Source organism: Felis catus, chromosome A1 (genome assembly GCF_018350175.1).
Source record: "Felis catus isolate Fca126 chromosome A1, F.catus_Fca126_mat1.0, whole genome shotgun sequence".
Classification (NCBI taxonomy): domain Eukaryota; kingdom Metazoa; phylum Chordata; class Mammalia; order Carnivora; family Felidae; genus Felis; species Felis catus.
In genome coordinates this window covers 227,841,863-227,854,189 of record NC_058368.1, presented here as the reverse complement: position 1 = coordinate 227,854,189, position 12,327 = coordinate 227,841,863, and the positions used below count along the sequence as shown (strand labels likewise).

The 12,327-nt window shown below is 49.4% G+C and overlaps 1 protein-coding gene and 1 long non-coding RNA gene across 7 annotated transcripts in view; one reads left to right on the top strand and one right to left on the bottom strand.

Annotated features, from left to right (window-relative positions):
* Nucleotides 1-291: 291 nt before the first annotated feature.
* Nucleotides 292-12,327, top strand: part of TRIO (trio Rho guanine nucleotide exchange factor) — a 354,620-nt gene continuing 342,584 nt past the window's right edge. For 5 of the 6 annotated variants that reach the window (XM_023239465.2, XM_045038728.1, XM_045038725.1 and 2 more), the window contains exon 1: nt 292-463. In XM_023239465.2, the coding sequence (XP_023095233.2) occupies nt 307-463 (157 nt within the window). In that variant the 5' untranslated portion in view covers nt 292-306. Of the gene's footprint in view, nt 464-1,508; nt 1,564-12,327 lie in introns of those variants that run through there. The other variant, XM_045038713.1, reaches the window with a different exon arrangement.
* Nucleotides 853-3,808, bottom strand: LOC123380472. The gene is made up of 3 exons (XR_006586296.1): nt 3,566-3,808; nt 2,807-2,917; nt 853-2,544 (listed from the first exon to the last, which is right to left on the bottom strand). It is a non-coding gene; the product is annotated as an uncharacterized LOC123380472 (long non-coding RNA).

Genomic DNA, 12,327 nt, shown 5'->3' with positions numbered 1-12,327 from the left:
CTGCGTGTCCCGCGCGGCGCGCGCTGCTGCCCGCGCTCCGGCCGGCGGCGCCGCCGAGGCCGTGGCTCCGCGTCCCCGCCCCGCGGCCGGCTCGCGGCTACCGGGCGGAGTCCTCGTCTATGTGGGCGCGCTCCCTTGGCGGAGCCGCCGCCGCCGCCGCCCGCTGCCGCCCCAGGGCTCTGCGTCCGCGCGCCGGGCGCGGGCAGCTGGGCGCTCGGCGCCGCCAGGCCCGGCGCGGAGCGGGCGGCACGCGGCGCTAGGGGCGCGGGGCCCGAGCCGGGCGCGGCCGCGGGCGCCGCCGCAGCCATGAGCGGCAGCAGCGGCGGCGCCGCCGCCCCCGCCGCGTCCTCCGGCCCCGCCGCCACGGCCAGCGCGGCGGGCTCGGGCTGCGGGGGCGGCGCGGGAGAGGGGGCCGAGGAGGCTGCCAAGGACCTGGCCGACATCGCGGCCTTCTTCCGATCCGGTGAGTGCAACTGCGGCGCTGCCCGCGCGCTCGGCCAAGCCCGCCGCGGAGGCGCGGTCCGCGAGTCCCGGCGCGCCCGGTGCTCGCCCGTTCGTAGGGCCCGGCGCGCTCTGGCCCGGGCTGCTGCACCCCCACGCCGGGTCTCCCGGACCTCCACCGGCGTGTCCCACTGCCCGCACCTCCCCGCGGGCCGCGGCTTGGCCCGGACGCCGCCGACTGGCCCTTCCCTGCGCCCGCCCCTCGTTCCGGGGTAAAATCTTCCCGTCCCCCGCCCCGGTGGCCACCGCTCCACGGGTTGGGGCGCCGGCTCTTTGTCTCTTTTGCGGGAGGGCCGAGGAGTCGGCGGCGGGGACGGTGAGGGCGGAGGCCCCTGCCCCGGAGGCTGAACGGACGGGGGTGGCGGGGCCGGACCCGGGAGAGCGGCTCTCATCTGGGCCGGTCTCTGTGGCCGATTTGTACCTGGCCCCTCCTCGACCCCATTAGCAGCCCGGTTTCTTTGCTCGGTCCTCCAGCCTGTCACCTCCCTGGCCGCTGCCTAGGCTTCTGTGAAACGGGGAAGCCATGGCACCCGCTGCCCAGGGAGGGGGGAGGTGGCCGAGCTGAAGCGCGGCGGGCCGGGAGGCGGGTGAGCCATTGTCTCCGGGGGCGGCCCGGGTGGGACATCTGGGAGCGCGGTGGCCCTGGGGGAGCCAGGCGCGGAGCACTGCCTGGGTGGCTTGGAGGTGGAGGCAGTGCCAGGTGGCCCGGTGTCTCTCCAGCGAGGAGGGGGTGCCCGTGGGAGAGGTGAGCTTGGCTGCAGTCCCGCGGGGAGGAGGTCTGGGGGGCGTGACAGGGCGTCCCCGGGACCCCGGCGGCGGCGCCCCCAGCCTGGGCCCACATCCCGCGTGAGTCCGGACCGCGCCCCCGCGCCCCTCGTCCGCCCCCCCCCCCCTACCCCGCCCCAGTCCGGTCTGCTCGCGCGTCCGGGCGGCGGCGGCGGAGGAGCGGGCGGCGGCGGCGATGGCCTCGGGGGCCCGAAGCCCGGAGCGCACGCCGATCGGGCGGGCGCGGGGCCGGGAGGATGCAGACTCCGCGCCGGAGAACAGAGAAGGGCGGGCCAGGTCTGCGGCCGGGCCCGGCGGGCGGAGGGCGTGTGCTGGGTGCTGGTGAGGACGGCGGGGCTGGGACGTCTGGGGAGCGGCCTGTGATGGGGCGCGCGCTGGTGGCCGGCGGTTCACGTTTCTTCCAGGCCTCTTTCAAATTCGGTATTCGGGGTCGCCAGAAGCAGTTTGCAGCGGGAGGGCGATGGTCGGAGGTAGAAGTTAGTGCCAGTAGATGCCTGGTGTAGCACGGTCTTTCCCTCGTTTTCTTGATCTTTGCCAAGCGGGGTTATTTTTGAGTCGTTTTAACAGATTGGATATGGCTGGGACTGACATACACCGACTCTACAGTGTCAGCTTGGGGTTAATATACTTCCTAGTGCTCTCTCTCTCTCCGCGTGAGGTCCTTGCAGAAAGCAAAGGCTTAGGAAAACATGAACTCCTTCAAGTGAAAGCTCCCCCCCTCCCCCTTTTGGGGGGGGGGTGTGCAACTAGCTAGCCGGATTGAGCAGCCTCCTTTTACCTCCTAATAGCAGAACTGGGACGTCTTCCCTTCATGCCCTGAAGCTAAAGTCTAGCCTGTCTTTTTTCTGTTTCTACCACCTGTCACGGAATAATAGATTCTGTGCGGAATTCAGCTTCTCTCTGTTAGAAAGGCTCCTGTGCCCTGGAGATGGAATTTTTGGTGCTTGTGAGACCAGACTTTCTTACATCTTTATTATGCACAGTAGAGAAATTACTTCTTTTGCTAAGAAGAGCCCAAAAGACATTAGGGTGGACTGAATGCCCACAGAAAACTTGCTCCCTGTCAGTGTAGCTCTTCCCAGGATTTATCTGGGGAGATAAGTCTGTTGGTGGCCATGCCTACACCTGTGCTTGCTTCCGTGCCCGGACTCTTGTCCATGTTCAGTTTCGGGCAAAATCAGGCAATGCTTTCACTGGTTTGTTCCTTTCTTCCAGCCTCCAAAATGATTTGACAAACCATCCTTTTAGTTGTTTGATCTGGAATCAGGAGCCAGAGCAGATTTTAAGTAGCAGCAGTTGCACTGTCCCATCCCAGGGGAAGTCTGGAACATCTTTTTAAAGTGCTTTTCCCTCCTTTGGGCAGCTCTGAATCCCTGACCTAGATCTTGGCTGCAGCATCTAGGACAGTGATGTCTAGCAGAGGGTAGAGAGGGACCATTCAGTTGAATCTGTGGGGGGTGGGGTGGGGGGTTTGGACCTGTCAGGACAGATGAAGCAGGACTGTGGGTAGGGACCTCACCTGGTAGAGTGGCTCAGACGGGGGTGGGTGGGGGGCTCCTTGTCTGCTTTGATTGAATATGGATGACTGAATGGAGAGGCCAAGTCCATCAGTAAAATCTGACATTCTTTTCTAAGATGGAGAAACACAGGAAAAAGGTTCTCATTGACTGCGGTGGACAGATTAGGGTGTGAACATTTTTCCAAAAAGAGCCTGGTAGTTAAAATTGCCAACGTGTCCTAGACAAAGCATTTCTGTTGGTTGCCTTTCATTTCTCAGCCCTGGAACTGTTTGCTTGGCTACCTTATTCTCTTTCCTTTTTATCCTTTCTCTGTCCTGCATTAAATTTTAACTTTGTAGTCATGGATTGAAAACTAGTACCCATGGTTGGATGAAAGGAGAAAGACTTCAGCTTAATAGGACTTTTTAGACAATTAGAGCAGTTCGGGAATAAAATCAGCTGCCATGTGATTTCTCTGTTACTGGAAGTGCTCAGCAGGGGCACCGCCACCTGCCAAGCTTCAGAGTTGGGTGCTGCGGTTAGGACTCTTGCACTTGGTGGGGGGAGATGGCTCAGAGGTGCTGGGGTCAGGGTGCTTGCACTTGGTGGGGGGGATGGCTCAGGGGCCGCTTCCCTCTCGTATTCTGTGGTTCCCTCTGAGCCCTCAGCACCTGATGGTTATTCTCCACTTTTCTTTGGAGAGCTCATGGCTTCAGAGCAGTGATTGCCCTTTCCCCCTGCTTTGTGTCACCCAGTGTCCACCTCAGTCAAGGTCTTACCTCATATGTTGCCATTTCATTCCCCGCTCAGGTCCTTGGCACAGAGACTTCTCATCCATTTTGACCATCCCGACTCTCCTTTTTTTATAAACCTGGCACCAGCAGGCAGGTCAATTAGTGTTAAATTGGATTGAGCGGAAATACGTGGTGATGCTGTGTTAGAGGGCAGCTGAGATTTTCCACAGGTGTTAGTGAATTTCAAACTTTTCTCCTTCACACAGACCTCAGTTCTAGGAAAGATAAAGCAGATTTCAAAAGGAAAAAAAAGGGGGGGGCGGTTGGATCACAGATGTGAGCTAGTCCAGTTTCTTTATTTTACAGAAAGGGAATCAGGCTTCTAGGGAGGTCAAGTGACTTGCTCAGAGTGTAATTCTGGTAGGGGTGGGGTCAGGGCCAGAAAGTGCGCCCCCGACTCTGGTACACTCTTTCTTGGAGGCCTCTCATGGCCAGGACTTTGCTTACATTAGTTCTCAAGCCCCCTGGGACCAATCACTTTTATTGCCAATCTATTTTGGGGCTGTATTCTTGTGGCAATAAATCATTCTTTCAGAGCTTTCTATTTAACCTTGCAAGTGTGTGTGTGTGTGTGGGGGGGGGGGTACTTACATAAATGCATTATTTTTAACCTGCCTGGCATGTTTTAGGTTGGCATTAGATGAATGTGCAGAGAATAAAGGTTGTGGTTATTCTGAAGCGTCACAGCCCATCGTGTTGGGTTTCTTTCATTAGATCTTATTCTGAACTCCTGGCTGCAGCCCTTTCCAACAGAACATATGAAGAAAATTGAGTCTGTTACTTAGTGATGGAGCGGTATGCATATCTTTCTGTGTTTCGATATGATGATTTCCTCATGGAGCATTCAGGGATGCTTTTCTTCATATTTATGCTGCTAACACCACATAAGTGGAGGCCTCAAGCTGGCCACACTACATCTGTGTATATTTAGAAGTCTGGCAGCTTTGGTCTCTGTGAGCACTAATAATAATTATTGTATTACGAATTCAGTCCTTGTTACCTTCAATATTTTGAAAAAAGGAGTCGAAGAAAATGTTATTTGAGAATGTCAGTTTCTCCTTTTTTGGTGGCATTCAGGTTCAGTTTTAGAGGAAAGCAAAGAGATAGCTAAAAATAATCCCATAAGTGACTTTCAAGAAATCAAAGCACAGTAAAACAATCATTGAAAGAAACTTCTCATTGAGACCTTGTAAATTGACTTATTGACGCAGGATATTGTATTTTTCCCTTTGCGGTTTAGCCATCCAAGATTCAAATGAAGCCATTTTAACGATTTAAATGATTAAGCAAGATATAAATGACACAAGTGGTTCTGTTCAAAGTGAAGCCTGTGATTTAACTATGTTCCTCAAATGTATATTAAAAATAAGTGATTAGGGGTTCCTGGGTGGTTCATTCGGTTAAGCATCCGACTTCGGCTCAGGTCATGATCTCAGGGTTTGTGAGTTCGAGCCCTGTGTCGGGCTCTGTGCTGACAGCTCAGAGCCTGGAACCTGCTTCCCATTCTGTGTCTCCCTCTCTCTCTGCCCCTCCTCTGCTCATGCTCTGTCTCTGTCTCTGTCTCTCAAAAATGAATAAACATTAAAAAAAAAAAAGTGATTAGGATGGTCTTTCTAGACTTTTGAAATGTTATGATAAATTTGGGGTTTGTTTCTAACTGAAAGTGCAAGGTGTGTTTGAAGCTGTCATAATGTAAGTCAGCTGGATCTGGTATTTATTTTAAGTTTATTTACTTGATTCCTGTACTGAGAAAATAAAATTTTATCTGACATCCTTGGCGGAATTCCAGAGAAAAGTCAAATTCTTAATCAATAGCCACACTTTACTGCCTAGTAAAAATCACTTCTGTTGATAGGGATGAATTGTGTTTTACTATAAAAAGCAGTCTTAACAACCCCCTTCATTCCTCCTCAATTTTATAATGAATTGGTTTTTATTTCCTTAAGTGCGTTGTCTTGACAAATTTCAGTAGTGCCACTGGCGGGAACAGCAGCTACTCCGTGGACAGAGAAGAAATGGGTTGGAGGGAGATTCGCGGTGCATTTTGGTGGAAGGTGGTGGCTTGCTCTGATGTCCGTCTCATCCCTTCCTCTCCCAAGTGTTCATCTGAGTGGACTTGGGTGAGCTGCCAGCAGTGACTGTGTTATTTGTCTTGTGGGTGGAGAGTGCCATCTTTTATAACTTCTCCTTGCTTCTCAGCCCCATTGAAGCTGATGGCAGGCAGGGATCTGGATGGGCCCACGGTTGGAGAGAGGGGCAGGCGGGATTAGATAGCGCGACAGAGTTCTCTGTCTCTTCCTACTCTAGATTCTGCGGATGAGCGGTTTAGCAGAGCGGTGGGCAAGGAAATGAGCATGTATGGGGAGTCTGCTCGGTGACCTTGGCACTTAGGAATCCTGGCTGATCCCCCTGGGAGTTCCTGTCACAGCACCTCTTAACTGAGGGGAAAGGACCAAGAAGGAGAAAAGGAGGGAGGGACTGGGAACAGGGCCCTGCAAAGCATTGGTTTGCTGCTGCTGCTTTCCCCTCCTCCACCTTCCTCTCCCCACCGTCTCTGGGCCTCCTGTGGCCATAGTGGAGGTCTTGCCTCTTGGGACCTTTGCCTCCTCACTCACCACAGTGCCCAGCCCCTGCGAGACCCCGACTTCACTCCATCTCTGCCAGTTTATAAAGAGGAAAAGGAGATATCTGGCTAGAATTTCCAGTGTTGTCTCCCAACCTTTTGACATTATTAAGCCTTCCTTGCAGACATTCTTGTTCATGGGCACACATCTCTGCTGTGTAATGGTCAGCAAGTGCACAAGTACTCATTTTCACTTCTTCCTCATGGATGGGGACACGTAGTGTGCTTACTGAATAGTTTTGGTCTTAATTTCCTCCTTTTTGTTCCTCTCCATGTGAGGAAGCCCCTGGAAACCCAAATTACTAACCACCTGCTCTCTGGGAAAGGTTATATGTCCAGGGCAGAAGGGCAGGTGTGTGCAGACTTTTCCAAGCATGTGGCAGATTGTTAAGCTGGGGAAAGGGTGTAGCTTCTGTTTTGTTTTGTTTTGTTTTGTTTTTTTTTCCTGTGACTCTGTAATATTTGGTCTAATGCCAGATGTGCTGTGGAAATAAAGAACTTCATTTTGGTGATAAATATACTTGACTTTTAGATTACTGACTGTTTTAATTAGCCACATGTCTACTCTTGTCTGGTTGGTGAGGAATGTGGAGAAATCTGCAGAGCAAATCTTGTATTTTGGAAGCATTACTCTATTTGGGCTTTGTCATAAATTAGTACCTTTTAGCGGTTACCCTGACAGAGAAAGCGTAATGAAGACGTTATCGAAGTAAAGAATAGATTCTAGGTCTAGGGTACTTTGGGTTAGTGGTGTTCATGTGAGTTAATCAGGCTGATTTTCTTACAGTCTGTGGTCCTGTTAGGGACAGTGATGAATTGCACTTGGCTTTTCTTTAGGAGGGGTTTCTGCAGAGTCCTGGCAGTTCTGCGAACCCTCTGCTCTTTCCCTGCAGTTCCAGAAGAGAAGTACGTGGTCTGCTGCTGTTACTGTCCTGCTGCTGGGAAGGGTTGGGGGCCCTTTGCAGTCTGATGTTGCCATTAGCATTAAAACATTGTAGGTGTGAACAGATCAACTGTGGTGCACCCCACTCGGTTAATGCTGCGTAAAGGAAGGCAGTCTCCTGTTGAATGATTCCACTTCTGTGACATTCTCAAACAGACAGGACAGTGAGAGAACAGATTGGTTGATTGCCAGGCGTTAGGGTTTGGAAGGTCATGACTACAGAGGGTCAGCATGAGGGGCATTTTGGGGGATGATGGAACTGTTCTGTATCTTGGCTGTGTTGCTGATTGTATGTGTTAAAATACATAGACCTGCACCCCCCGCCCCCCATTAGTTTTGTTGTATGTTAATTTAAATCATTAAAAAAAAAGGCTGATAACAAACTGGGAGTAAACATTTCATTACAAATCAAAGAATTCTATACCTGTAAGAAAAAAAGGGCTTCCTCAAGTCAGTAAGACAATCCATAAGGAAAACAGGCAAACCGATCATTCAGAGAAGTCCCACAAATAAATGCCAGCTCCACTAGTAATCAAGGAAATGTAAATAGTTTTAAAACAATGAGATAGCAACAAAACCCAAATCCAATTAAGTATTTCTCTAGTTAAGCTAGAGCAAAACCGAGTTCATTCCAAAAGATTTCCTATTGATTTGAAAGGTAACAGCAGTCCCCCAGACTGCCTTGACCAGTGGGACCAAACTTGTGTAATTACTAGGGAAACTTCAAAGGTAGTTATGAGGAAATAAATATCCTTTTCTTGGGTTCTGCAAGAAGCGTTAACTTGGGGAATCCATATGGCATGTAAGTCAAGTCTGCTGACTTAAGCCCTATCTTTAGATATGAACAGTCACCATTTTTCCTGCTTCAAATTTACCCACTCTGGTGAGTTTTTGTCGCTGTCCAGATAGAAGAGTAGTAAATGTGGGATGGTCTGTACTGTCTCAGTATTCCTGGTGTTACAGAAGGAATTTCCAGGGATAAGTTTCATTTGGGGCAGAGGGTGTTATTCCCACATTTGTTTCTGTGTGAGGCCATTAGCCCTCTGTTCTTGGGCCTTCTCAGGTAGAACTGACCTTGCTGCAGTATTGATGATTGATGAATGCATTTATAAAGCGTTAGTCCCCGCATTTAAGGTTCATAACCACAAAATAAAGCTATTCTTGAACTTGGGAAAAACACAATTCAAATTTGAAAGTATAATCCTTGAATAATTTTAGATAGGGTTTCTTGGTATCTTCTTTTTTTTTCGTGTCTATGTATGTATGTATAGATCTTGGAAAACACCTCACTTTGGGATTCTGTGGAATGGTGGTCTCAAAGCAAGAAGGAACGTAGGAATATATCAGAGACTGATATTTGAAATCCATTTTTTTAAAATGTTTATTTTTGAGAGAGAGAGAGCTTGAGCAGGGGAGGGTGAGAGAGAGAGATGGGGACAGCAGATCCAAAGCAGGCTCTGTGCTGACAGCAGAGAGCCTGATGCAGAGCCCCATTTGGGGCTCAAACACGCAAAGTGAACTGTGAGGTCATGACCTGACCCAATGTCTGCTGCTCAACCGACTGAGCCCCCCGGGACGTCCCTGAAATCTATTTTAAAAGAACCCATGTCCCCTAGTATATGCGAAGTCACGTGTATGAATGACACGTGTGCTCTACGGCAAAGTGTTTTGATTTTAATTTGCAAATTATGCATGTGAAATGTTTGTAAGAAGTTGTTTTCCATTGTTTATTCCTTGTACTTCCTAGTCTGACATTGATCCACCTTTCAAGGATTCCTTCTTTACTGCCAGCTGTTGTGGAACATCGCCTCTGCAAACCTATGGGAGGGCACTCCTGGCTTATTCAGATTCTGAAAGTTTTACGTTTTCTTCCTTGCATTTACTTAGTCCTTGTTCTGCATGACAGATATGCTAGGATCTACAGGGGAAAAAATGTGCATGTATGTGTATGTGTATATGTATATATACATATATATATGTATTATGTGTATATATATATATATATATATATATATATATAATACATATATATATTAGTTTTTGGATAATTTTATTAGTTTGGTAAAGGCCCCAAAGTCTAATTCTTCTATTATTTGTTCTGAAGTTACATACAGATACTGGGAAACAATACTTTGACCGTAATGTTATTATAAATATTTCTAATTAGTCTCATGTAATGAAGTCTGTGCAGTTTAAATTACTTAATATTTTGGCATCCAAATAACTGGAATAAATTCCTCATTAGCCTGATACTAAACAAATAGATGTTTCTTGTTTGACACTATGAGAAGTTATCTCCAGCCCTCAATGCCCTTTTCAGTACCGCAGTGATGACAGCTGGTGTGCCAGGGACGACCACTGACTGAAAGACCACATTGCACAGAGCCACGATGTATTTCACACATGACTTTTAGCGTTATTTCACCTCCATCTCAGTGCTGTTGCACTTGTCCTCATATGTCTTGGGTTCAGGAGCCTTGAGAACGGATACTAATTTGATGGTTTCCAGGCCATACATTTTTTTTTTCATGTGGCAGTTGAGTTCACTTGTCCCCTGATGGGTTGGTTGCCTCTGCTCTCACAGGGGAGGGGCTTTGTGACAGAGTCCTTGATTTCAGCATTTTGTTAGCTGGTCTGTGTATGTGTTTCTTTCTCAATATTTAACTGTAGTTCCCGAGAACAAACTTCGCAGGGTTCATTGCCAGGCATTTCTCTCCTTCCTCATGGCATTGTGTGAAGTCCCGTGTCACCGAAGGGACCAGCCTGTAGGTGAGATGGCACCTGTCTCCTGAACCAAACTGCTGCAAACCTTTGACTGTAAACCTGATGCAGGCTTGAGGTGAGATCACTGTAAATTTCCTCTGACAACTTCCTTGGGGATCTGGGGCTGTATTTTGGGAAACGAGGAAGATGGCAGACTGGAAACGGCCGCTGCCTCTCCCGTGCTGTCCTTGCCCTTGCTGGAATCTAAATCTTCAGCAGCAGCTGCCAGAGTCGTGTGAGAGGCCAGGACCTCCAGGCATAGGGGGTCAGATAGAACCTTTGGAATTATGCTTCAGAGGAGAGTAGAGTAAGTGCATCCACAAAGCAGTAACTTCCTTGGAAGCTCACAGGATGATACTTAGAATATCATCTTTATTTTTTCCCCCAAATATTGTTAATGCCAATGCTGTCCTTTAAGAAAACCTGGTGAAGTCTTGGTGTTAACTGTTTTCTCTACCGCCATCTGAGTTTCTTTTTTTTTTAAGTTTATTTATTTATTTATTTTGCGAGACAACGAGCAGGAGAGAGAGGGAGAGAGAGAGGGAGGGAGAGAGAGAGGGAGGGAGAGAGAGAGAGAGGGAGGGAGGGAGGGAGGGAGGGAGGATGAGTGGGGAAGGGCCCCAAGTCGCATCCCCCCTGCCAGCAGGTGCTGGCTTCTGTGTCAGTGTGAACACCTCAGCCTCTGGTGAGGTGGAATGAATGACCCCAGTTTGCGCTGCTGGTGAGGGCCTGGGCTGGAATTGACGCCCAGGGCTGCCAGACCACAAAGCCCTCCGTGATGGAGGGAGCGGAGAGGGCCCTCACTCTGTACAGCTTCCCATAGGATCCTGTGTTGTAATTTTCAGATCTTTAAAATTGAATACGTAGATTCTTGTGTGTTGAGGATCGAAGCTATGATTTACAAGTCACACATCAAGCAGAGTTGAGTGAAAGATTCCAGGATATAGCAGACGTTTTTGTTTTCACGTTGGTCTGGGCCCTGTAATTTAGCTTCTGTGCTGGTCCTCTTCTCACCTAATTAAAACCGATGTTCCTTTTTACATAAATAATCCTAGCAACCTGGCTCTTCATTTGAGGCGTGTTGGCTGCGTGAGTTTTGCTCTGCCGGCTCTCCCCTGTCTCAGGGGATCCTTGGGAGGGACCCTGGTGGTGGGGGAGAAAGGCTGCTCCTCTGGCTCCCTGGCTGTGTGGACTTGCCCCCAAGGGCTGGGTGGGAGGCCTCCCCTGTGGTGGCTGTCGGGTCGGGGTTGGCGGAGGGAAGTGTGAGAAGGGCGGGGAGCGGCCGGCAGCTTGCTGTGTCTGACACATTATAAGGATTACTGGGTCTTCCTTTCTGAGGACGGGGGACTGGGGCGGGGCCATGCTCAGCTGCTCTTCTGGGGACAATTTTATAAGGTGGGTGTGGTGACTCCTGGTTCTCTCTGTATAGCTATTTGGTTGCAGCCTCTCATTTTTTTTTGCTGTTATTCGTGGAAACGTGCGTGTGGATGATGATGGGGTCCTGGGGAACAGGATTGTTTTCCACTGTCCTTTCAGCACGGTGTGTTGTAGATTTCTCCACCCGTGGGGTGCATTTTTGTCTGTGACACTTCACCTGTCCCTGCCCCTACTGTGGCCTGGTCCTCTGGGATGCTGGTCAGGTTCATGCCCGCAGGGACTCCTGGCGGCCTTTCCGCACTGGAACCACGTTCTGTCTCTGTGTGGGTCTCAGTAACTGCACGGCTCCCTTAGAGTTTTCGTATTTCAGTCAGGGGATGATGGAAATGCTGCTGTTGTGAGTGTAGACATTACATAACCTGGAGGTGTATTGTGCTCTGGAAGTCCACATTTTTGTTTCCTCCTGGTTTGCTCAAAGACTTTCCAAGGGTTTCAAGTTTTTCCGTTTTTATTTAATTCTTGTTTTTAAAAAATTTCTAGAACTAAAAGAATAGGACTAGCCTGCTGTTTAATGTGAGATTAATGGGTTACTTTTGACATGGCCGTTATAGTTTGTCTTTGATTTTTAAACCAATGAAAGGAGGTACCAAGCTCGAATCCATATCAACTCAGTTGAAGTGAGATTTCACTGTGTTACTTTTGGCTTAGTTGGTTCATATCTTCATTGCTGATTACGTGTAAAGTTTGTGGGGTTTATTTTTGGGGGTGGGGGCAGGTAGGTCTGTTTTGAGAAGCCAGAACTCATGTTCAAAGAGAAATAACTCAGATTCAGATTCCCTATCTGTTTCTATTTCACCACACATGCGTGTGCACGATCTTCCCCTGCCCCTCTGTGTGTGTGTGTGTGTGTGTGTGTGTGTGTGTCTTTATATGTGTATAAAATTTGCATGGGATTTTGTTTCTGAACCATTTGAGAGTAAGTTTCAGGGTTGATGATGCCTTTACCTCTACATGGTGGCTTGCTGTGTATTTTCTAAGAGC